A 26,895-nucleotide genomic window follows, 5' to 3' on the forward strand; every position below is an offset into this window, starting at 1 on the left:
ATTAACCCGTTAAGCGAAGAAAACGAGTTAAGTCATCATTTATACTCATTTGGACTCGCCGAGGGCTTCTCATGGCCTTCAATTATTCAAGAATTCCTACATTTAATCACATCGTAATAAGAATTTTCGTGTACGTTATGTTATATTTGTGTTGATCGCATCCTGTGGAACCTTGTTTCATTCTTAAATTAGTTTGTTAGATTATATTCTTCTTCTCAAATAATGCAATGAAAGTAGTATTAAGTATTAGTATTGTAGTCATAGCATTAAGTATGATTAATTACTACGATCCGTGAGCTTCATCCAAGTTCTGCAGCATGCATCGTAAAGGGATAATTCAATTAACAGCATAATCTTCACTACTAAGTATACATTGAACTGAAGCCTGGCTAAGGGAAAATGAAACTATGAAGTATTCATCACGGTTGTATTACAAATTTCTATCAATTCTTAATATCTTACTGGAAACTTTCCTTTGAAATCGGAGAAGATCGTAACCATTTGTACACAGAAACAAACTAAAATTCTTAAAATTCTCTACGCAGAAATCTAAATTATGCATCGAAGCCTTAAACATTAGAACAGAAGAAAACCACATGACAGCTCGCTATTTGTATAATTTAATTATTCTATTCGCAGCTTTCGATTTTAGATGTCAAAGCTTGAAGTCGCCATTATGGTGGCTTTCGGCTACGAAAGGATTAAATTATTAAAAAAATTAGAACCTAAAAATTTGCGTGAACGATGCAGAATGCAATACCAGATATGTAATGAGGAAGTTACAGTAATCCGCCAGCAGTTTGACCTCTTTCGCTTGATAGAGCACGTCTACGATGTTCTTCGGTTCAACTTCGACGAGCACGTTGCTGATGCCTAGAGCTCGAAGCTCCTTCAGAACAGGTCGAAAATCCGTTCCTTCGCCGATCCGTCTTATCGTGACCACAGCGTCCTTGTTCCTTTTCAACGTCAGAGCCTGTCTGATTCGCGAGAGGCCCTCGTTCGTTTGGTAAATGGCTGCGAACGTGCCCCATTTCATGGACCCCACTACGTCGGCGAGCATCTGAAATAACATTCCGAATTTTATCATGATCTTGTGTCACGTTAAATTTTCATCATAAAAAGTAAATAATCGATTCTAATCATTTGTGATTTACATACAATAATTTGCAATCTGCAGAAATTTTCACGAATGTTTAATGAATTTAATCGCACTAGAGTGTTACTATTGCATATAGGAAATTCTGTGCTCGAAGTTTTAATTTAAATGTTACGTTGAAGGAGTGCAGTTGACGGTATATTAATTGTCGCTGAGAATTTCTGTAATGTCAAGTGTCAGAGAACTATCTCGACATATTAATAATCGGAAACTGTTCTAGAGTCTATGATTCAATATATACATCGGTAAAGTAGTTTGGTAATATGTTCCATTTCCTCTGCAGGAGTGGTATTTGAAACGACCCTGGAATTGTATTTAAATTCACGAAATTTCATTTTCGGCGTTGCCTGTGTACTTATTCGCTTGTTTCACTCGCGTCAAATTAAAAAACTTCAGTGATATGTTCGTGTGTCGTTCGGAAGTAAACGGGAAATAGTTTTTCCTATGCTCTACATTTTTAACCACTTTCATAGGTATATTTGGACAGATGTTCAATTATATGGTAACTATAATAAAACATTTGTGATAATTCGCCTTGGAAAGATTTCATTTTGATCGGCATTGCATCACTTATGATAAATAAAATGTTCTGATGAACGTATCCATCTGTATTAATTCATGCTGTACACTATCAACTGTAATTGTGTGTATCTAAGTGATACCGGTCGTGAGAGTTATTAAATTTGCTTTTCATTCATTTGAAAAGCAGGACAACATGAAATAAATGGTTAACAAACCATGCAGGTACGCGAGTGTTGTAATTCACTGATTCCGCTGTAACAAGTATAACGTTTGCTCGCTGCATTTACGATTAATTCTAATAAATAGAGATTTCGCAGAATTATACAGATTATTCATCAAATATGCAGTCTAAGCGATAAATTTACAAGGCCGTGCGGAATCTATTTTTAACAAGTTATTCCTAGGGAAAAGTTGCGCGTCTCTTGGTTCACCGCGGATGAAAACATACTGCGAGAAAGGATTCGAGAAACCAGGACGTATAGAAATCGGAAAGATGAGTCGAAGGATATTGAGATATTTTTATATCGCACGATACAAGAATTTTCTCGCGAAGCTGTGCCGATACGTGGGCTAGAAATGCGTAAATAAAAATTCTGAGAAGAAAAACATATTCATAATAAAAACATAGTACAAAAGTATAGTTCTGCCATTCGATAACATAGTCATTGTTTGTATCATTGTTTTCGAAGCTTTTTTATCTCATAGTAACATAAAAAATAATAATTGCTTTAAAAATTTTAACAAAAGTTGGTTTGCAATTTGTTTACAGGTTCTATGTAGCCATTCGCCAACAAATCTATTGTATGCTGGATCATTTTTATCAATTTTGTACCAACAAAAATAACAATTGCTTTAGAAACGTTTAAAAAAGTTCGCGTTTCGTTCATAGGTTTGTTGTGTCTACACACTAGTCATTAATACCGAACCTTTCTCTAGAATAAAAAATCATTCCTTTTTGTTGCTCCCTGATCAATAAACCGACTATTTTCAAACATATCACGTTATCTAGGAAACTCGTGCATTCGAGGATTTAATTAGAAGAAATAATGTGCGAGTCGCAATCAATTTTCGAACGTTTAAGCGAAGCGTATATTTCTATCAGGAATGTTCGGAAATGAAGATTAGCGTTCCTCGTAAAACGTGAAAATGAAACTTCCCAATAATCCCCCTGACGTCCGGGGTACCTGGACGATTTTAATCAGATTTAATTATGATGCCGGGTTTAATTTATATCAACCGTAACGCGTTCGGCGGTTGGCCATTTTTTTTTTCTTCTCGTTCCGCGTCGAAAAGCGGAAAGCACGAAAAGCTGTTTCAAAGTCGTTAGCTCAAGTTCAGCCTTTGATCGTGCTCATTAGCTTCGGCTTACTGGTTTAATGCACGGGCTACTTCAAACTCGGTCGATTTGCCTCGTTTGACGCGTAATTTAAAATGCATCGGAACGCCGCCGCTACCCTGCCGCGCGTTTCCACGCGTTCGTCACATTTCGATGAGCTTTGAAATATTACGCGTCGATTGGCAGACGCAAGATCGCGAGACACGGTGAGATTAATCGTACGAGATACTTTCAATATTGATAGCGTTGCGCCTCAAGATAACGATATTTATCTATCGAACAACTCTTGTCTTGTTCTAATATATAGTTAACATTCAATACTTCGGCTAAGACAATTGAAAGTGTTAAAAACCAAACAAATAAGATAATCATTTCGTTATTTCCTAGATATCTAAATGACTTACTGAACCCTTTACCTTGAGATTTGTTTCGACTCAAACACCTTTACTTACACTATCTATTTCTCCCGTAATTTTGGATACAATAATCATAAAGAAAATTCAAGTATTAGTCCAGTTAAATTCATTAATGAGAATAAGAAAAATATTTTAGTTATAATACGATGAATCGATAAAACAATTAACAAAATCAAGTTTGGCACAGAGTTCACCCGTTATTTTCATATAAAACAAAAATATGTCCAATTCGAAGGTTACTTGCTTCCCAGTGTCAGAACCACTACCACAGTTTCTCCGACACTGTTCGGCAGAATTTTGCAGGGTTGAGAAGCAAGAGCGTCTTACAAGCTACTTACTGGAACCCACATCTGAAAGTTAATTTATCTGCGGCTATTACCGCAACTTCCGCTTACCTTTCCGACAATTTCGCTGTCGGGATACACGTTAATGGTCATCGGCGCCGGATTGTCCGTATCCTGGTCAGCCGGCAGTTCCTCGTTCTGTCGCCAGAAATAATCGATATGCGGGACGTCGAAACGTGCAGCGGTGCTCGCCACGATTCCTTGTGTATGAGGGCTGGATGGGCCGAAGATTGCGGCTACGCCTTCCTCGATGAGCTCGCACGCTGCAACGTTAAAGGCATCCTCCGCCATCGCCCGTTCGGCAAGTTACGTCGCATTAACCGTGTAAATGAAGCGCTCTCGAGATTGGTCGAGAAGGGGGCGGCCACGTAAGCGGTTGCGAGTAAACCGAGCAAGCCACGCGAAAATCAAGACCGCTTCCTCGGTTACGGAATTTGCAGGAAAAATCTTGCTGGTAGGTTCTTGCGTGGTGTGTGTGCACTGTATTGTTTAACACGTTGGCCGCCACGCGACTCTCGAGCGTTTCGCACGATGGCCATTCTTTCGTCGTGAAGATCGATAGAAGTAGTTATTAATTGTTTAGTATTATAATTCCTGCGGTAAAATATTTTGTAGTTACTTAAACTATGAAGCACTTTTATCGAGGATTATTTTAGATGTTCTAATTGTCTTCGAGCTGCTCGAAAGTGTTCGTTATGAGCGATTTTGCTTCGACGTTTATGGCAGCCAACGTGTTGATCTCTTGTTTCGCAGGATTAAGTCGGGTTAGCGATGGAAACTTCGGGCAGTGCGTGTATTTAATCGGTATGGTGAACCTATTTGTGTAATGGATGTTTGATATTTTGCTTGCGAGTTATTATTAATAAGCAACTCAAGTTAATAAACGTTGTTGATAAATAAACTTTTGGAACGTTGGGAAAGATACGAAGTGGGAATGATATGAATTTATGTTCAATTTAAATGCAGTTCACTCAGGTATCTGAAGTAATTACCGAGGAAAACATTTACGAAGTTAGGGAAGCATTTCTCATACTAATATTACAAGGGGAAGTGGAGATCTGAAACTGCTCGATATGATATTCCCGGCATGAAGCATTATTTAGTGACCATAAATACTAAAATTTGTGTTGAACCACACTGCGCATACTCTCTCTGCTATACTCTCTATATAAAATCTAAATTTCTCGTTTTGCATTGGTAATGTATTAAGATGTCCCAGAAAAGATTACTCGCTTCCGAAGTTTCATTTGGTAAATCATAAATACGATAAGCTATAATTGAAACTCTGGAAATATATTTTACCATGATTTGTGGTAATATGTTATTTACAACCAGTTTTATTAGTCTATTTTAGAATAAGCGATGAAGTTATTTAGTTTAATTTAAACAATATTTTCTGAGACACACACGAGGTATTCAAAATAAGTTCTTTTCGATGAAACATTAATCATGTTAGTAGTACGAACTGTGAAATCAGCTATGATACTCCTATTGCAAGATGGCGGATGCTTTGGCTGCGAGTGTCATCAGTGATTTCCGCCATACACGTCTGATTCGTCCTGTGACCATTTTTTGTCGCGATGCATATTTAGAAATCTTTGACCGTCCCCTTCTCCGCCATCTTGAAAAAGAAGTTTCAAAGCTATTTCTAGAATTAATGATAGTTAACGTAATTATCGTACTTCCTCTGGGGTAAATTATCTAAAACAATGAACCCTCGCGCATGCTTTAGGCCTTTAAAACAAACATGTAAAACAGTATCAACAGTTTTTCAATTTTTCAATAATATTTCCAATATACCGAGATTCGTTGCAGGTTTTATATCATCAACAATATTCTTTACCGCGTTAAAAATCGCAATATTTACTGATTTCAATTTAAAGAAAACAGATTCCTCGAAGCGGAAGCCACTCTTTTCCCTTTTTAGCAATTTAATAAATCGAAAGAATTAAAGCCGGAGATAAATATTAAAATACGATTGTCACCTTCCATCGACTTATCGGAGCGAAAGGTTCACGGTGCGTCTTTCAATCGAAAAGGAAGAAACGATCTTATCATCGGGCTGAGAGAAGTGCAAGGGAGTCTTTTAAATATCAAACTCCATTGGCAAGTCTAAAGCGAGAGCGACCTGTCTGCTTTACAAGCTTTATTATCACCTCCGTCTTCTTCGGAGAGGAATTAACGCGAAATTTATGAGGATATCAATGCCGGATCGAAATCGCAGCGTCCCGTCGTTGGAAGACCACAGTGCGACCGAAATGATTATTATAATTGAAAATACTAAACTTGATGATTATTATAATTATTACTGTCATTAAAATTAGTACTATTAATTAATAATTATATTATTATATTGTAATATAATTAATTATATACGTATGTATTTATAATTATAATTATTAGATGATTATTATTATACATGTATAATAGAAATGAAGTCGATGCGAATAATCACTTTCCGACTTCACGGTAATTGACACCGGGTCCTTTCGCTCTCGGCACAATTAATCAAGAGACGGCGTCGAACTTTCCCGGTCGGATGGCTGAGCTCGTTTCTATACCATTAATTGGTTCGTAAGTTCATTTTAACTTTGCTGCGGTTCTGAGTACTTATATCGAGACATTTAAAATATTATTAAACTACTAGGAACAGATAATCGGGAAACAATTTCCTTATACCGTCCCTAGCATCAATAGTATTCTTGATAATCTAAGAACAAGAGCGAATGAAAAACGATTCGAGAAACAAAACGGAGCGGGCAAAATGAAAATATTATTTCGTTAAGAAAGACACGAAAAATGCGGCGCGGTTAATTAACCATTCCATAGCTGATTTCTCTTCGAGCGTTGATAGATGTTAACTCGTTAAGCGCCGAGTCAGTTGTATTTGCGAAAGAAAAATGAAAATGTTAACATTATGAAGTAACAGGAAGCGTAATCTATATTTATAACTGAAATAATCCTTTCGTTAGAATGACAAATGTTAATGTAAATACTTCAATATTCGATAATTGAAATGATAACGTTACGAAAGAACAGAAAGCATAATTGAGAACCGCGACAGAAATAATTGTTTCATTACAACGACAAATTTCAATACAAACGCGATACCTGAAAATTAAACTGACAACATTATGAAAGAACGGAAAGCATAGTCGAAATTTGCGACTGAAACAATCAAGCAACGAAGTGTCTTCATTAAAATTTGTAATATTTATTTGATTGATTCTTATATTATACATGTATCGTTAGTTACCGATGACCGATGTGGCGCTTAACGTTTTAAATTACATGTAATAATGTATCGAGCATTCGTACGTACCAGCGCGTGCTGTCTTGAAGCTGTCGGTATTAACCTTCACGTGCTTTATAACGGTCTTCAGTTCGAATGCGGGCGCAACGTGCTCGAATTTCGACTCGTGGACCGCCTTCAGAAACGCTGCCTCGTACTCCTCGTCGCCGTCGTGGAAGACTGCGCCTGACAACAACGGGAAACGTGATGTATTATTTGCGCGTCGTATCAAAACACCTCGAAGCTACGGGCCTGAGTTCTGTGGAAAAGTTTCCTGGGCCTTTGATGATTGCAGCCTATAATTTTCGGATTGATAATTTCATACAATGTGTATTCACCTTTGTGTTTGATCTGCGCCAGCAATGCTCGTGGGAGGAATTAATTTTTTCTTAAGGTATTCGATGATTGACAGTTTAATTCTATATGTGAAGAGATATGAATGGTGAAAATAGTATTTTTGTTTCTTGTAGTGGAAGAATAGAGTTTGAACAATTGTTGGGTACTGATTAGGTCTCTTGTCTGTTCGTTGTCGAATGTTTCTACAGTGATTGATGCTTGTGAATAATGACTGTGGTAAAGGAATGTAATTTGATAATTGATACTCGTATAATGAGTAAATTGTAGGGAGAAAGGCACAAAGTTACAAGTAGAATTAGGAAGCAATGCACAGGCACACATACCACATTAATTGAATTCAATTTCCTTGACAAATAGAGTTTCCCATAAAATAATTGTTATATTTTTACAATTTGGGTTTGATTATACTATGTATATTATTTAATGAGATTCATACACATATTGTCATTAGTCTTGATATTAAAAATGTTCAACGTTAAAAGTTACATGTCAATCAAATTTCATTCAATGGTTTCGTAATTTATTATTATATTTTATTATTATATACGGAGGGTGTTATTACTATTTATTACTATTTTGAAGTAGCCTGGACGTTGAGACTAAGACCAATCAGAGGTAAGGTAACTCAGGTTCGAATGATGAATGCAAATAGTAGAACAATCAAGCTGATTGTAACATCAAGGGAATGCAAGATCGATGCGTAAGCAATTAACGAGAACGTAACTTGAACACGCGTAACAAACATGTGCGTTTCATCACAGGGTAATCCCTTTGGGATTATGTTCGAATATTTATTATCGACGAGTGTAGTTCGCTACTGAAATACAGTACTATAAATTATATTTGCCGTTCATTAATAAAACTGTGAGATCTAAAATGCACAAGAAACTGCAAATGATATCTATTAATTGACTTCAAATGTATGATCTCTTACACTTACAATAAATCTATTCAATGATAATAATTATTACCTTTCCTCCAAAATTTGAAAAATATTATAAATATTACTTATTCCATCTAAAATATTTAAAAAAATCATTTATTATCGTTCGTGTTATCAAGAGTAATTATCAAGAATCATTATCACCAAAACGAAGATATTTCACCCAGGATATCCCAAAAATATCTCAAAGATATTATATATTATATATTTTATTATTTCAAATTGAAAGTAATAAGTAACCGAATAAATAATGAAGGATAAATTAAAACACATTTTTGAATCGTTAAAGAATCAAATAATCCGGGACCAGGGAAATTGTTTCGCAGCCATCCAGTTCCGCTTTTTGTATCTAGTGGGAACTATCACGAAGGGGATATTATTTGCGCAACGTTTCCATTTCCGGCGACAACAGCCGTCCGTATGGTGGCACTTCGCCGTCCGATACGGTGGTTTGTGAACGCAGAAAGGAAGTGGACTAGCCGGAACGCGGCTACGGCCACCGCAGAACGAATAAAACGGTGAGAAACGATTTAACGTGAATTATCTCGAGTTTTTCGTGCACGTCCAGCTGCCTCGACGAGCCGCTAGACAGGATAAATTCAAACATCACCGTTATTGCCAATCCTACCAGACGTTTACTCGCGCGACGCCGGATTTTCCGCGGAAGAAAGCGATTTTGCTGCCGAGAAATTGGACAATTTTTCCGGGTGCTACTTCAAGAAGGAACCCGCCGCGATTTCGGCCAATCGTTCTCGACCCCGTGCTCGATAATGCTACGTGCCTACGGTTAAACTGACGGCTGACAAAAATTTTCAGACGCTTCTCCAGGAAACGCTAGGTTAATGTCGAATCTAAAGAAATTTCAATAAATAGTGGTCAGTAAATTTCAATGAATCGAAATACATTTAAGTAAATTTCAAGTCAATATAAAATTGCGTCTATAACAAGCAAATTGCAAGCACACGAATGACAGAAACTTAGACGACACGTAATTTTGTTAATTATTAACTGTTCTAAAAATATGTCTAATAAAGACAGTTTTAAAGTGTGTTGAATTTAAAATCGAATAAAACGTTAAAAATATTTTAATGAGGTACGCAGAAGCGTAGTGCACTCGGATTTTAAAATAATTAATTTGTAACCCTTCATTTCCGTGCTCATATTTTCCTTATATTCTTTCAGTGATTACCATTGTATACGTAATATGTTTAAATTGTATAAAAAAGTGCATAACAATAATGAAAACATTACGAGCATAAAATAAAATCCTCCTTCTGTTACATCATAAATTAATTACAATATAATTAAATTGCTCCCTGTCCATTAATTAACGCACGCGTCCCAGGTAGATAAACATTATTTATCCAAAGCACAATGCCTCTGTTTCACACACTCCTTTCATATTTCCAAAGACACGCAATATCATTCAACGCATTCCGACACTCAAACGGAAAACGCGAAAAACCTTGTTCGTAAATATGCTACTCGCATCTGTCGATCGCAATGTTCACACGTGGCGCTCGTTCCTTAGACAAATTAATGGTCCCTTTGATTAAAAAGTTCCCGGACAACATCCCGTTAACACCATCCAGAAGCACATTCATCTTGCGACGAAAGGGACGACACGCACATTACGAGCGACGAATGCCGCGTACGTTTTAATATGAAACGCGTGAAATATTTTTGTGTTTTCGATAAATCATTTTGTTTAATATTAGTTACTCCCATAAGTTCGTGCCGCTTAGTTTTCTATCGTATATGTAAGATAATATTTCATCAAGCATAACATTTTTATAGCTTCGCGATCTGTCGCCCGCGAATATCTTCTACTGACTAAACTGAAGCAGTTCAGATTAGTATAGCTTTGCGATTACGAAACGTAACGCGTGAAATATTAACACACCGCAGCACGAACTTATGGGGTAACTTAATACCTTCGGCATGGACGTAAGTCCATGGAGACGTGGGAAAAGTTAATAAAACATGTCCGTGGACCCGTTACTTCGATTGAAACTGTCAAAACAGGGGCACGGTACACGGTTTGGCACCATGAATAATTAAAGGGGATGTTTAATGCATTATTTTGACACACTAATTATACATTTGACGTGCTTGTGCGTGTGTACGCGGTACCACGGCGCGTTTGCATAATATCGGCCAACTAGCATGATCGCGATGCCAGTCATGAAGATAATTTCAATCATTCGAGCGGCAGTCGCGGGATTAAGCGATCATCCCCCATCAGCCAGTAGTCAAACTTGACTGACTGAACGGCCACTCCATATCATATTTCATATCGATACTTAGACACTGTCCCTCCCCGCGTAATCCTCCGTCAGCTGTCGTGGCTCGACGTCTACGGCGGGATTACGTTGGCAATAATGGCTTCTGACCGTTGTGAAATCAATAATAGTCAGCGAAGGCTGTAGTTACTGTTTCGTCCAGTGTCCTGGCCGGCGTAACGGTATATCAATCTTTCTTTGTATGGTTCGTTCGAGGGGATAGCGAACCTCTTTTCATTGTCAGTGAAAGATGTAAGGTGCTATTGTCGGTCTTGGAATTAGCTATCCTTTTATGTGATTTTACTTGATGCTCCTTTGTCCGAGGGAAGAGAATTATTATGAACATACATATGTTTGCGTTGTGTCAGGCTGAAATGTTCTCTGGAGATTTTGAGAAAGTATTTTTATTTATCTCTTTTTCAGAATATGTGTCTATAATTGTGTTCGAGATTTTGTTCAAATTTTTGTGTGGCAACGAAGAAATATCAGTGACTAAAACGCCACGAAGAATAGGTGAAATTAAATCGACTTCGGAGGATCCGTTCCAAGCGACAACAAACCATAAATTGAACTGTGTCTATAAATAATTTCACCCTGTGTATGCAAAAAATTTGCAGAAAATTTCACGCGAAACTTCTTGAGATCTGCATACGATGCAAATTTCATTGCAGGCTGAAACTCGGTTCATTCCCAATCGTATAATTTCATTTTCAGAGACCTAGTTCGGAGCAAATACGTGAAGGCTTTGAATATTATCATGGTGTTACAGTTTTCATCCGCGAGACTGTATCTTCACGCTTGGCCTCGACCGGACGGACACCTTTCGACGGGGGTATCCCGATGCAATTTCACGACCTTCCACCGGCAGCCATCAACCCGACCTTCGACCGGGCGAGCTTCTTATGTGTACTTAACATGCATAGGATTTTTCCCCGATGAGCACTGATATTCAGCCGAAGACGAGAAGAGGGTGGAAGGGACCGCGGCTCTTTCCAGGAAGGGCCGAGATACGGCGGTTTGGCCCGTTAGCGTCGGCTAATTTTCATGGAGATTCGAGGCGCGCCGAATCAAAGTCGCGGAGGGCGAAATCAGTCTCAATTTGCTGAGAACGGAACGCGAGCGAGCAAGGTAACTGACCTGCTAATGGGAAGACTCGTACTCCATCGTGATAGCGCGGTTCAGCAGGCTCGAGTCTAAATGCCGGCAGCGTTACACGGTGGTTCTCGGATAAACACAGATTTTCGTGTATCCGAAACTGTTCTCGCAACGGAGCTTCTTATTAGATCGCGAAGCGAAGATTCGGATAGTTGACGAAACATTCGACTCGCTGTTCGACGAACCACCTGTGAGAGAATTCTGTTGGACAGGATAATTGATTATTCCTGTTGACTCCCTGTGATAAGAATTGCTTGATCGATTGCTTTTGCAGACAGTCCTTGTAATGGCATCTAACTTTTTTGTATGGGCGAATATTCAAAGGAAATGGTACAATTGTAATGAATATTAAAATTATGCGAGGAAGTATTGGATTTTTTAGCATGAACGTTGCTGCTTGAATTTTTAATATTCAATAATTGAAAAACTGAGTTGCATACTTCATTAATCACGAGTCAGTGAGATAGAAGAAATAATTCATTATCTGAATTTGTTTATATTAATTACTTTTCATGCAGCACGTAACACGCAATTGATAAGTTTGATGTGCGAGAGAGAATAAAATTGAAATCTACCATTGAGCGCAGTCGTTTTAATTTTCCATTTTAATTATATGTGTTAGAACGACCATTCGATTCTTTTATGGTACGTGAACAGTTGTGTCGGGACCGAGAAACGAGCGGCACTTTTGAAAATGATTTTAAATGATTTACAATGGCCGACCTTTGATAGTAAATTAAATTTCTAGGAAGTCTGTCCCAGTAGAAGAATGGTATTTCCACGAGGAACCATTTTTTACGGATTCGCATTAAATTCTACGCGTGCTCGATGCTCCAGATACCACTTGAACGAACGTATCGTTTGTCGATCGATCATTCACCTTATTCCTTCGTTCTTTCAGGCTCCTACGGCTCGATTTAATTCCATTACGATGGATTAGAATTTCGAAACGACTCGACAACGATTAATATCGACAGCTGGACGACTAACGATCCGCGTATCGAGACAAGCGGGAAATATTCAAATTGAGCAGTTTCGTAAAACCTTTCGGTACGCTGAAAAAGCAAAAAAAAAAATGCCCGTGACACAGGCTGATAACTTCATTGATGGAAAAATATTCAGATATTGAAACACTGCTGCGGAAGAATACGCAGTAAAATGCGAATATTAAAAATGGGACTTCCCTCGAAGCACACATTTATTGATGGATGTGGTTCGGCATAACAGTCTATTGTATTTATATAGATTCCAATCATTTATTTTTAAAGACAGAAATATTGTATTGGTTTTAGATAAAATAACTTCGTTTTTTTATTTTCCAGTTACATTGGAAAATAATACTCAAAGTTACCAAAGAGAAATTTATGGAAAAAGGAAATAGTTCATAGTTATTGTGATAATTAGTAACGTATTTAATAACAGTCAGAATAACTTTTAGTAATATCCAGTCAATATTTCTGTCAGTGAAAGAATGCAAAATACGAATGTCACAGTGATAATTTTCTTTTTTAATTAATATTCAACAAACCATATAAAATCTGCTACAATTCTTTATATCGAACACAAGTCGACACAAAAATGTCCAAATAATGGCGATATCTTCGTAAAGACATTAAGAAACTGAAAATAAAAATGCCATCTCCATTTCTCAAGACAATATACACTTCCACGATATAGAATAAAAATCTATATAATCTCAATTGCTCACAATAAAAATAATTGTCCATGCCCCCATCTGACTCCATCAATTCTTCTTCGATTACACTTATTACCCTTCTGCTTACAACGGAAAAACATACGAATCACGACGCGAAACGTACGCAAACATCGTGTCTCACGTTTCGGAAGTTCGCGAGACGCACGCGTGCACGCTCCACCCGAAACTTCACTTTCTCGGCGCGTATATTAAGGAAGTTACGAAGTTTCCGTGCCGGCGTACGTCTGGCTGAGCAGGCCTCGAGTGTTTGGGAAAAGTGTTAAACGCCGTTTAAATGTGGCGTTCGGGACGATCGGTGGGATTTCCCAGCCGGTTTTCGGTCGTTGTCTGAAGAAGAATTCGCCCCGAAACTTTTCCATTCGCGAGGACACGGCGTTCACAGGTGGCGTGATCGAAAATGGCGTCGGGAACCGGGGGCGAGTGATCGATCTGTCCGCTTTGTCTTCGCCGCGCTCCCACGGTCGACGAAACTTTCGTTTGCCATCGTGCAAAAAAAGTTCCTGGGGCCAGCGGTGAGTGATATGGAAAATCGATGCCGCGGACGTGACGCGTATTTTCGGCTGGGAAATCGACGACGGACCCCGACGGATGCACCTGTCGGCCACCCGCGACGTGTTCAACAGGTCCTGCTACGGTATCTTCGCTTTTACCATTTCGCTGCCGTTATCATAAATTTTCATGATTTTGGTCAATTAAATGTGGCTATTGAAATGCAATGAAAAGGATATGTAAATAAGATTTACTAGTTGTCAAATATTTGTTCTTCTAGATAATTATTGTTATATTCAATGCATTTTTGTTAATTCTATGTGTTCAACAGGTCTTGCTATGGTATCTTCGCTTTTACCATTTTGCTACCGTCATTTATGGGAGAGGTCCACTTAGCTATAAAATATTTCTTTTCTATATTTATTATTGGTACGTTTAATACTTTTTTATTAATGCAAGACAAGTTCCCTCATTCTGCGAACGAAAAATCCTGATGGTCTACTTTTCATAGAGGAAAATAAAGTTCGCGAAGAAAAGAGGAATATAGCTTCGATCCCCGTGTACCAAATATAAATGAAAGTTCACTTGTTCATTTCGTAATAGATATTAAAGTGTGTTAAATAGACAGTTGAATAATTAATAGGAAGAGAATTCAAGTACCACGATAAATTTATTTGTACAACGAATCTTTTCATTATGTCAGGAAATTATTACTAATCGAAAAAGCTCTTATGAGTTGAATTTAACAGGCATAAATTTTAATTTTCGTTGCAACTATCTATCTTTTCTGTAAATACTATAAAAGTCTCTGATCCTCATTTTCTAACACCCCGCGCACGGAATTTGTCGCGCGTAGCGAATAAAAGGCTCATGCGGACGTAACATTGTGGTCGGATCTCGCACGGTGATTTCTTTCAGCACGTCGGGATGAATTATTAAGATTCTATCATCCCCGCAGACGGGAGGCTTCATTAAAATGTTGTCGAGTAATTAAACATTCCGTACGTATTTTTCATTTTTTCGCGTGTCCCTTCTGTTCTCGGCGGGGTCACGCTCGGTTCGCGTTAATTAAGCGGGATATTCGTTCGGAATAGCAAAACCACGGGCTGCGCGACTGTACGGTAAATAGATAGCGGAGTCATCGAAGGACATTGAACCGTGAAATTGAATCTCGCACTTTTCCATCCCGCTGTGTCCCCGTTGATACGTTGTGTAAACGCGGCTTTCAGGCGATTTTTAGTGTCACCGTTGACACAGGTACGGCTGTTTCTTTATCCGCGAGACAATATTATTCCGCCGGGAACGCCTCGAAAAATCGAATAATCAATATCTAGGACGGTGATTCGCCGTATCCCTTACGGGGAACGGGCTGCGTGCGCGCGGAAAACAAGCGTCCTCGACTATCGGGCATCGTTTAATCGTTTTCGCTAATCGATGAAAGTATTCGCGGTTCGTACGGAATGCGCCGCGCTTATCACACTGATATCGACGATCTCTGAGGAACATCGATTAATCTGATACAGCAGGAAATTCTGTTTTCATGGAACGAGGGACGGATTTAGAGATTCGGTTAGGTTTGAAACTTTGCTGCGAGGATACTTTTAGCGATTTATGTCATTACTATGTTTGTATCTCTAGTTGGAGAATGTGTATACTTTTTTTCTAAGCTTTTACCCTTGAAAATGAAAAATGGATTAGGGTAATGATAAGGTAGAACATTCGTGATTATAATTAATTTATCAGTTATTATTGTATCCAATATTTGTAAAGAAGATATTTGAATAATTCATCTGGCATTTAAGAAATGTAGCAATCACCTGAAGCACAAGAATAAGAATCAAATATGATGTGTCTTGTAACTGTAGGTCAATATTAATTGCATATTAATTTCACCTAAATTATTACCAGAAATCATCTTTCCTCGTTTATGTAATTTTAAGTTTATTCTCATCGGGGATTGCTTTATGTGCCGGCGGAATTTAGTAATTGAGTTTTTAACGGCAGTAACTGCAAATGGTATAAATTTTCATAATTTCCGTCCGGAAACAATTAAGGGTTGGTTGTCAAGTGCGAATAAATGCACAGCTACGAGTTGTATACGTGGAACAGTAATGTTCACGTGCCAGGCTCTACTGTTTGGCTGATTTTCCATCTACCAGAAAGTACCGCTGGTTACGTATGAATGTGCGCGCAGTTTAACTAGTGTCCCACGGAAACTAACTTTCCTGCAATTCTGCCGGGTTGAACTAAGCAAACCTCACAGCCATGACCGATTGGAATTACATTAGGACATTCATGTTTAAAGCCGAATCGCTTTTACTCTTCGGTCATAGAACTTCTTTCGAAATATTATTCTCGCAGTACAGTCATAAAGTTATTGAAAATGTTCAAATGTATAATTTCAGGTAATGAAAAATGAATCGACGACTTACGTCACAATTTTAAAATATATAAACATTCAGTATTTTTCGTCTTCGTTGAATCGCAGATTAATTTTCGAATTAATCAATTCGAAGCTTCTCCAGTGTTGTATCTAGAAGATCCATGAATTCAATATTTAAATTAGCCCTCATAAAAACGGTTTTTAGCGAAGCAGACCCATAGCAGAAATAACTTTATGAAACCATTGAAAACATTTTTCTTCTTTACAGCCTGTCCAGAGGCAATTGCCTCTTTTTTACTTTATATTGGGATTAGTATTTTCACTGTAGTTTCTTCAATTTGGCATGTTCTAGTAAATTCAAAGAGTATCCTAAACGTATTCCCTGTTACAGTTGAGAGCCGTTTAAAATTTCCGAAATATAAATCAAAGAAGGACAGCCGAGTCTGTCACCAAAAACAGTGTCACCACTAACGAATAAAAAATAACGTGCTCTCCGGAGTCAATTCTAGAATTTCTCCAACTTTCGTTATACTCCGAATCGTCGTGGATCGAGACGACACCACATCCAGCTGTTAATCCATAAAATCGAAGTTCAAAGTTTACACTTTAACGTGCAACGGCATTAAACGTTCGTTTTGAGGTGATGTCTGAAATACATGCAAATAAAGGTTCTTATTTTACAGTCATTTTGGAAATATAAACTATTCTTTTCTTTGACAAATCAGAAAACATTGGTTTCATCTTTCGGGTATTGAGCATTCTAATACGATAATGCAGGCTGGACTACTGTTTAGTTTAATCTAAGCAGCTGCATAAATTTGAAATTGGGAAACCCAGATAAAGCAGAAAGGGTAACCATTGCGGAGTGGGGTCGTTTTAAATCAACTCCAACAGCACCGATAAAATGTCTCGGTTATTTTCAATTTCTTCGACCGCCGCCGGCTCTGGCGAAAAACGGTCACTCGTACAGGAACGTGAGACAATTTTCTTAGAAACTTCTGTTTAGTTCGTGTTGTCACCGGGGGGCCGTACGTACACCTCAAAGAAGTACCCGGTCGTCGTAAAAGCTGCCTTTAACTCTTTCTTTTCAGAGGGCGATACGGATCCAATTTAATGCCGTCACGAACCAGCAACATCAGGAATTATTAAGAGACGTTGCGAATTATTTATCGAATCGAGGGCACCTTTCTTCTTCGCCTGTCTTCTCTTCTGCAACGTGCAACTCTTCCGAATTGCAGTGAACGATAGTTGATACTATTGATACGGTGTTATTGAAATAGATTAAAATCCATCAGACTGATTAGAAACGCTGAATATACGACTTCTTACAAACTAATAGTAATAATAGAGAAATATAAACGTTTCGCATTCATAAATATTTTTGTCCGCAAAGGATTAATACCGTTTTTCCAAACAGCAGAACATCGATTCTTGATATATCTGTATTGTCAACATCACACCGCGTTGAATCAACAAGAATATAAATACACCGCAATTAAACTCCACACGTGAAAGCAGCCTTACCTCTTTCAATTCGTTCTATAATGAGTTTTCCCGTGCAGGCACACCTCTGATCGGACTGAGAACGATTAAACACTGGGCGTCCTGTTTATTTCGCAAGCACCCAGAATAATGGGACGCCTAATTAGATCCTCGGCGGTTAATTGTTGCTGCGCCATGACTAAACCGCGGGTGTTTATGCATTTATAGGATTTCCTAACACACGGGGCACAATGAAACTGTCGTTTTACTGAAATTTTCAACAGGCTGAACGAATTATCGTAGACTGTGAATAGAAAAATCGTTGTTGTTTCCTATGACACGAGAAGATTAAAGAAAAATACACTCGCTCCGAGAAACTAAATATTATAATAGAATGAGCTTTCCAGAACATTTAATAAAAAAAATATTAAATATTAATATTTAATGCAGTGTAAAATATTCATTTACCTATTTACTTTTTTATTTATTTATAAGCGGCTTATTTACTATTTTATTTATTTATAAGCGGCTGCACAGATCTCCCATGAACTTGTTTTATTATATGGCGCTGCTGAGTAACCTGGGATAACCATAATTTTAGTATGAATATGCATAACCATAATTTTAATATGTTTACATTATTACATTAAAGCTGAACTAGACTATAATGAGCGTCTACAGCGCCTCTGTACGTTAAATTATGATCTTATATGAGTAACTCTCCCTTAGATCATTGCAGGTTCAAATATTTTACATGAGTTTAACCTTCTTATTTGCTTTAACATTAACGAAATGGTTAATTTCTATATGTTAACTCTTTACCGTATGATTGTCTTTAATCTAGAAATTCTCATCACGAAACTCACTTGTTTCATTTTAATTATAATTAAATTTCATTGAACTATACGTTGCGTATTTTATTCGGAAGCTTTCTATTTTCTTTCAATTTACTTGTTTATAATATTCATTTATGTACTATATAATATAAACTCCCCATTGAAAGATAAAACGACGTTTTGGCTCGCCTAACAGTTCTAATGGTGAATCTGCGTGTATCCTCAGAATCCAATTATGTACTTCGTGTACACGAACGAGCTGATTGGTCACGTGTTCGGATAAAGGACGTGGTCACCACTCTTTCTTTCATTCTCTTTGACCCCTCACTCTCTGTTTCGGCAAATCCGTATCCAGCGGCAGATTACCGAGTTTCCAAGTCGACGTATCCGCAAGCCGAGAGAACCTAATCGAAACTAAGGCAAGTTAGCGCGAACAAGGTGGATCGATCGCGATGCTTCGACAGGGATCGACACTGTGTAACGGACGACGCACGCTGCTCAGACAGAGGAGTTGAATAGATGAGAGCTAACGCCGCGCGAAGTAACTAAAACTGATAGGTTAAACGTACATGGGCACCTAGCATGTGCTGTCTAACTAGTTTCCATTAGCTGAGAAAAAGTATCTGATGGAACAAGGTGAATATCTGTCACGGAAATTGATCGTTTATTAGATCGAGTCATCTTTCAATCTACAGAAGAAAGAGAATATATAACACTACATTATTAATATCATAATATAAAAATGAAGTATTTTAATATTTTTTTGTAAAATTATAATGTAAGAAGAATTCTGTTTTCATGTTTTATGTTGTAAAGTATTGCGTTAAATATTTTGTTAAGTGCTTTAAATCTGTAAACATGTTAATATTGTAGTGAATGAATGTTATTTTAATATTTTTAATATTGCCTTTAAATATTCAACTGTTTATATTGTAAATTATTCTCCCATTGTATCTGTCTACAAAGTCTCTGTAAACTATGCAGTTTAAATGTGAATTGTTGTAACTAAACCAGTAACCTAATCCTGACCTATTATATGTCGCTTTCACTGAAAATTTCATATTGTTGTTGGTCACCGTAAGTCGCGCGTGTGTGTCCTCAATGTATTTTGGACACTATATATTTAGCAAGTGTGTATTTTGTAACGAAAAGACGCTTTTACTTCTGCGCCAATTGGAGAACGACTGATTACAAATTATGTATAATGGGTGATTGCTGATGCAAGGATTGTCAGAACTTATGTTCAAGTTAAATCCTTCTTTAATCATTCTAATCATGTCCAAGAGCATTTGCAGGGTAATGCTACTAGCAAATAGTTGAAATTCAGGGATATGAGTTGCTCAGAATCGAAATATTCGACTGATATGTAGGGATTTGACGAAGCTTCATGCAGAAAAATTTGACAGCCATCGATGGTAATAGTCTAGAATTACATACAGATAATAAAATAATGAACATTAAACTAATAAAATAATAAAGATAATAAAATTAAAATAATAAAATAATCGGCGTCAATATAATACAATTTTCCAAATAAATTTTATGAATTTCATACAGTCTGCAACACATTTATTATGACTAGATTGTAAAATACAATGGCAGATCAATAGTGACACGTTATCAGCTTGTTATGAACGAAAACAGACAACAAAGATATCAACGGCTCTAAAATTCCAGTAAGAGCCAGGAGGAAATGAAAAAAGCTGCGTTTGAGGGTTGTCAAACGTTGTTCACTGTTCATTTATTGAACAGAATTCCATTGAAATTCATTTTGAGAAAAGTGAATCGTTCTATCTGAACAGACAGGCAAACATATCTCCAATAACAAGCCGCTCGGCACTTGTTGCATGCAAAAGGCACTTAATAAAAATTCGTCGAGCATTACCGCGGTGGCTGAAATGTTCTTCAGCCGAAGAGGTATTCTCTGTATTAATATGTATTACGGAAACACGAGTGATGTGTTTCATTACGTTTCGAAATACCGTGGTGTTTGGTACTTCGCTGTTCCGAGGCGACGGACATAAAGGCTACTCCAATTAAGTTCAGCAGCATCCAGTTAATTGAGATGGAAAAAAACTGATCGTTAAACACACTACAGAATAATAGAGCTAACCAGTTCTAACCAATTATTTGGAAGTGATGTTTGATAATCATATTACTCCTATCTGACCACGTCCTTCATTCACTTCTGACTTTTGTATTCGTTTAAGTAACAATTCTTCTGTTTGATAAGTACACATCATCCAATTCTTCAGGTGTTAAAGTTTATAAATTTATACAAATTTCAATTGAAAAGTAATTTCGTTTTTATCAGAAATTCCAATATGTTCCAAAACAAGTGAAAATCTAATTGAACTATAATATTTTGATTACAAGCCTCTTAGAAAAAGACTCTCGAGCCACGGGTTGATCGGTTACTAAACAAATGATCAAATACCTTATCCGCAATAGTGTACACTTAATCGTAGCATTGTCGTTTAAGCGGCGAGGAAAATTTGCATGAGACTGTTAATGATCCGGGACAATGGAGCCGGATAGTTGAAAGGGTTGAGCGGACCAACGAGGCGGAACCAGCCCAAAGTGTTCCGGAGCAATAAGCCGCGGCGTTGCGTCACCAAAGGGCCACTTTAGGGTCTTACCCGCGTTACAGTCGCCTTCCACGGGATTCTCGAGCCGCAAATGAAAAACAAAATAATCCTGCTGCATGCTCGCCCCGTCCCTCGATCCGCGCGTCTTCTCGTTTCGATCGTCGAATCAATAGCAAGCGATCGGCTGGAACACTTCGTGCTGTCCATGAATGAGAAGGAGATACCTGAGAGCATTGGCTTGCATAACACGATGGATACTGTACAATCATTTCGCGGATTGAATCCGTTCGGCTCGCAGCGTAGATTAAATCCAGGGATGTCTTCATGTACTATTGAAATGTTATCGATTCCCATTTTCCACCCCCGCAAAGTTACGTATACCGCGAAACAAACGAAGGAGGCACCGTTTGATACCGAGCAGATGTAGGTACTTTCAATTTCGAGGTAATTTGCATGCATTACACGATCGAAAACTTTCGAAGCGGTGAAATAAACTGCGGGGGAATTGAGGTTAGGAATTCTCATCAGGCAAGTCGAAGCGTGGTATATTTTTAAGGGAAATATTCGATTCTCTTCAAACTTTTAGCTAAATATTTAATATTTAGTGTTTAAGAAAACTGAAGAAACCATAATGCCAATTGTTACACACTATGCATTCTGATAAAGAGTTGAAACATATCAATGAACGATTTTAAGAAATGGTAATAATAATAACTTTGTTGCCAAGTGAGCCATTGTAGCGTCCCACCAATTAAAACGATATTATCACGACACAAATCGTAAAATACGGCCGGTAATTATCTGAAATGGTCGTTCGACGTTTGCGGTTGCAGGTTATAATTACAATAGGCGGCAAATTTATTTATAACTTCATTAATATTCAATGACAATGGGGTGGGCGGACGCGTGGCCTAGTAATCTAACACAGTTTGTCCATGTTCATCTTTAATCTTTAATGGAGGAAGGTAGGTAGGAACGAGAAAAGGAGAGAGTAGGAAACCGGAGCGCATTCGTTTGCGAAAATCCCTCGTGAATTTTTACGGCGACTACCTTTTTTAAAGGTAGCTTTCTTTCCCTGTAAAATGGAAACTTCCGGGACACAAGGGCAGTGAGTTCAAAACGCACCCAGCGAAACACTCGACGTATTCTCCCCGGGTGATGAAGAAAAATTGCAGTAATCTCGTAATCTTAGTTAGCACTTCATTACCGGAATGCCCGCGAACAATAGAGGACATTAAAACCCGTGAAGCCGAGTGAGATCGGCGAGAGGGAATTGCCCGGACCGACGCGTTACATTAGACATAAACTTTTAAGGCTGTCGTAATCTCGATTATTATTGTATCTACGAAGTATAATAGTTTCGTTTGACCTCCGCGTAGTCGCCCTTTTACTGCGGCAGCAGCTACTAAAGGGAGATAACGAGTCCATAAGAATTCGACAACTTTGATCTTGGCACTTGCCAACTTTAAGTAACCTGGAGGAACATATTAATTCTTCGAGGGTGAAAATCTGTGTAAAAGTTAAGGATATTTTTTCTATAATAGTATTTTTTCTATACAGTATGTTATATATTCATGGCTTAAATATTGAAGTAGGAAGTGGGAAGTAAAGTATAAATAATGATATAATTCCCACTTCCTGATAATGATATTAAATCATTGTTTTTAGCGTTAAATATTATCCTGCAATAAAATTTAAAAAGCTGAAGCAACGAAATTTGTATAACTGTTGAATAAAAATAGATTTAAAGATTAATTGGATTCACAATGTTGACAATATTTTTCAAAGGTAGAAACGTTCGATGACTCGAATGACAATATTCAACATTACAAAATTGAAAAATAAAATTCTTTTTTCCGTGGTAAAGCTGAAATAAACATGCTCAGAATATTTTTTCCACCACAAACGGTAGATTCCTGTACATCTAACTTTCCTATTCTTCTACCCACATAAAAATCGGAAAGACATCGAATCGAAGAGGAAACAGTGAAAGCAAGTGCAGAGTAAACGATAACAACCTTTGAATAAACGTCGGTACAGTATATGCATTATACGTCGGACAATTGGTTTCTCTTCCCGACTCTATTCATCGATTCGGTTCGGTCCACGCAGCGAACGTTCAGTGATAAGATCGGTCAATGGGAGAAATGCAGGCAGAGTGGGACATTAACTTTCCCTCGCGGCTTTGGTATTCAATGTTCGAGATGAAGTTTCCAAAGTCAAGGAACATTTGTTCCCCTCGACCAAGTTCTAACTTTCATCGATTTTTTAAAGAACATTTTGAACGTCAAAGACCGTAACAGCGATTCTTTATTAGTGATACGAAGAGACGATTTCACTTCAGAGAAACTTTCACTTCAGATGTTCAATTAATTTCTCTACTTTGATATTTTCCCCGCGGTAGATCAAAGAAGATCTTCGAGTAATTTCTCCAAGATTTGTGTCAAGAGACGGAAAATAATATTCCGGACGAGGATCCTGAAGTTTTTCTTCCTCCATTCGCGAACTGAAATCCAGACATATTTTCATTAGCTTGTTTGAGAAAGTATTCGGTGTTGGAAAAAAAGGAAATTACGTTTTTCAAGATATTTCCTTATCTACTGTTCCTTTGTGCGTTCAGTTAATATTTACTGCGAGGAATTTTATGTAAGAACTTCGACAGTCCTTCGTTATAAATGGGATTTTGTTTAATTTATAAAGTAGAATGAAAGATCTGCGATTCAATTATTTTAAGACAATGTTTCAACATGTAACTGTAATTAATATGTTATTATTTGATTATTTTTTATTACTTTGATTAATTTTTTATAGAAAGTTTCTTTAATCACCGTGATAATAAGTAAAATGAAAACGGAAGAAAAACTTGTTGATAAACTCATTAACCATAAGAAGGCTACTTACAGTCAAGAGGTCAGTTTTCCACTGAAGGTTCTTACCAGACTCGGTATCTTTATGCAAATTCACGTTTCTAAAGGCTACTTGATGAAAACAGGAATAAAAGTAGAGTACACTGCCTCCATAAATTTTCGTTCCTTTCTATTACAAGAAAATTATTCCTCAAAAGTCATGATGAATCACAAATTTCAATATCGATATAATTCTGAATAATTCCTGGTATTCGATAAAAATCAACATTCTTCGAACATTCCACTAAACAACTAACTCCTAGAATTTTCATTGATCGAATCGCTAAAATATACTTCAAATACTTTCCAAGTATCCTTCGCTGGATAGTCAATTTAAAAAGAATCCGCCAACAGGGGTTGGTTGCTTTTCCGAAATGACTAAACAATTTTTAAAAGTGGACACAGAACAATGACGAAGAGACCGACGTACTTCGGAATGACCTTTTACGTTCTCATTTCTCCTTTCCGTTGTTGGAACATTCTTCAAGCACTTCTCCGACGGTAAATAATATCAGGAGGAATTTTCCAACGTGCCGAGCAACATTTCCACGGATGGCGGCACGGTTATTTCAAGCTCGGAGGAGAAAGGACTACAAACCGGGCTACGGTTGTTCCACGTGTCTACGATGGCTTTTAACGTTTCCACGAAAAATTCTTGCCGGCACTCGGCGCGTTTTGAGCTCCGTCGAAAAAACGCCGGGGCGAATGCATTTTTTAAACGAGCCATTCGTCGGATTCGTTTAGTTTCAGTACCTGAAAAGACTGAACCGCCGTCGGATTCAAATTCTCCGTTCTATTCGCTACCCTCTTGGTGGCTTCTATGCGACCGGTTCAAACCACGATAAACATTTTCCTCCAGTATCCCCTTTTCTAAATTTTGACGCGCCGAAACCGAATAATTGGCGAACAGCACTATTAAAACATTTTATCGTTATTTATGCGATAGTATGAGACGGACAAGGGGACAAGGACTTTGCATCGCAGCGGAGCTTCTTGAAAAAATTGAAAAAAATAAAAAAAATGAAGTAGAAGGAGGATTTGTTGTATTTAATTAACTTAGATGTGAAATCTAAGTACCTAGGTTAGTACCTAGCTTATCAGACCCAAAACGTCTGTGAAAAATGATGTTCCGAAAGCATTGGTGGAAACGAATCCAACTGTATCTACAAGGGAACTTGCTACCGGAATGAAAGTTGACCATACAACAATATTGCGAAACCTTTCTGAAATTGGCAAGGTGAAAAAAATATAATATTCCACCAATGCTTTCAGACTATCATTTTTCACAGACGTTTTGGGTCTTCCACGCGGTTCATTTTGTAGGGAAAAATCACCAGACCGAAAATTTTCAAACCGACGCTGCACTTTTCGATCGTTAACAGTATTCTCCCCAAACGCCTGGTTTATATTGCGTGCAGCTTCTGCAGCACTATTACCAAGTTTATACTCATATAAAAAAATTACACGAATATCGGTTGAATTCATATCGGTATAAAATGAAAGCAAATAACAAAAGGGAACATTTTTGAGGAAATTTTCTTTGTTGAAATGTGACTCTGGCAATAGACAGTACGACTATAAACGAGGTTATGCCAAAAGTAAAAGCATAACGAAAACAGGAAGACAAACGTTCACATGTAAAGAAAAACCGACATTTCATATGCACCAACCTAATAGTATCAAGAAATGGAAAAATTTTGAAGGATATATAGCTGCCAGGATAAACTAGCTAATCAAGGATCAATGTTGTTCACAGGTTTACGATTTTCTTTGAACGTGGTTTTTAGCGATCCAATAAACAAGATGAAGGGACTGCAAGAGGAACTGAGCTGAGATAAAGCCCTGCTGCCAGGAAATGAAAAATGGGAAGCATTGAAGCTGCAGGTTGTACTGACGCTGCAACATAAATTAGCTGTTATATTTATTATATTTCCTTTGACTATTCGTTCTGCGAAACGTGAAGTGACAATGCTGGTTCTTAATCGACTGCATGCTGTCTGTTAATCATAGTTGCTCGCATTTGCAATACTTGTTCATTACCATTGGCATTTGCAATGAGTTGTAACTGCATCCTTATCATTAGGACACGTATGCGCTTGCTGCCAGACTTGTTTATGTTACAGCCTAAGATATTTATGATCGATACTGCTCGCGCGATAATTGCCCATCATGGAATGAATATTCCGCTGGTCACTCGGCTAACTGGCCCGAGTTCCTTTATGGATTAAGATTCGCCATGTACGCCAAACGAAAAACTCGAATGGCGTTTTAATTGCCATGAATATTTAACGAGAGTTGTCCCCCAGATTTTTCCCTTTGTCTGGGAGCTAGGTTCCTTGAGAACGACTATAAAATTGTCACTCGTTCCATAGGGATCACGGGAATATGTTAGCATGTAAATAAAGAGCTGTTCGTTATTTACCCCTTTCGCGTTGCCCCCCTTAACTCTACTGAACTTTAAGCTAGAATATTTCCAGCGTGTAAATTTTTCCGCTGTTTAATCAGTTTTGGAATATTAACAAGGATACACCCTTATACAATATTCTGCATATATTACAATGTAGGATATCCGGAAAAAATGCACACAGTACGAAAAGAATGTAACACAGTATCAAGAAATTACATACGCATTTTATGAAATTACAAAATTTCATGAAAATTTACGCCAGCGAATGGAATGATAATTTCAAA

General features: G+C 37.6%; 1 protein-coding gene across 3 annotated transcripts in view; it reads right to left on the minus strand.

Moving 5' to 3' along the window:
• The window catches only part of LOC116429154 (glutamate receptor ionotropic, kainate 2), a 126,575-nt gene that overhangs the window by 17,602 nt on the left and 82,078 nt on the right, over positions 1-26,895 (minus strand). For 2 of the 3 annotated variants that reach the window (XM_076374513.1, XM_076374512.1), the window contains 3 exons: positions 7,097-7,252; positions 3,826-4,037; positions 761-1,060 (listed from right to left, as the gene is read on the minus strand). In XM_076374513.1, coding sequence (XP_076230628.1) covers positions 761-1,060; positions 3,826-4,037; positions 7,097-7,252 — 668 coding nt within the window. The remainder of the gene's footprint in view (positions 1-760; positions 1,061-3,825; positions 4,038-7,096; positions 7,253-26,895) is intronic. The other variant, XM_076374514.1, reaches the window with a different exon arrangement.

This window comes from Nomia melanderi, chromosome 2 (assembly GCF_051020985.1).
Source record: "Nomia melanderi isolate GNS246 chromosome 2, iyNomMela1, whole genome shotgun sequence".
NCBI classification, from domain to species: Eukaryota; Metazoa; Arthropoda; class Insecta; order Hymenoptera; family Halictidae; genus Nomia; species Nomia melanderi.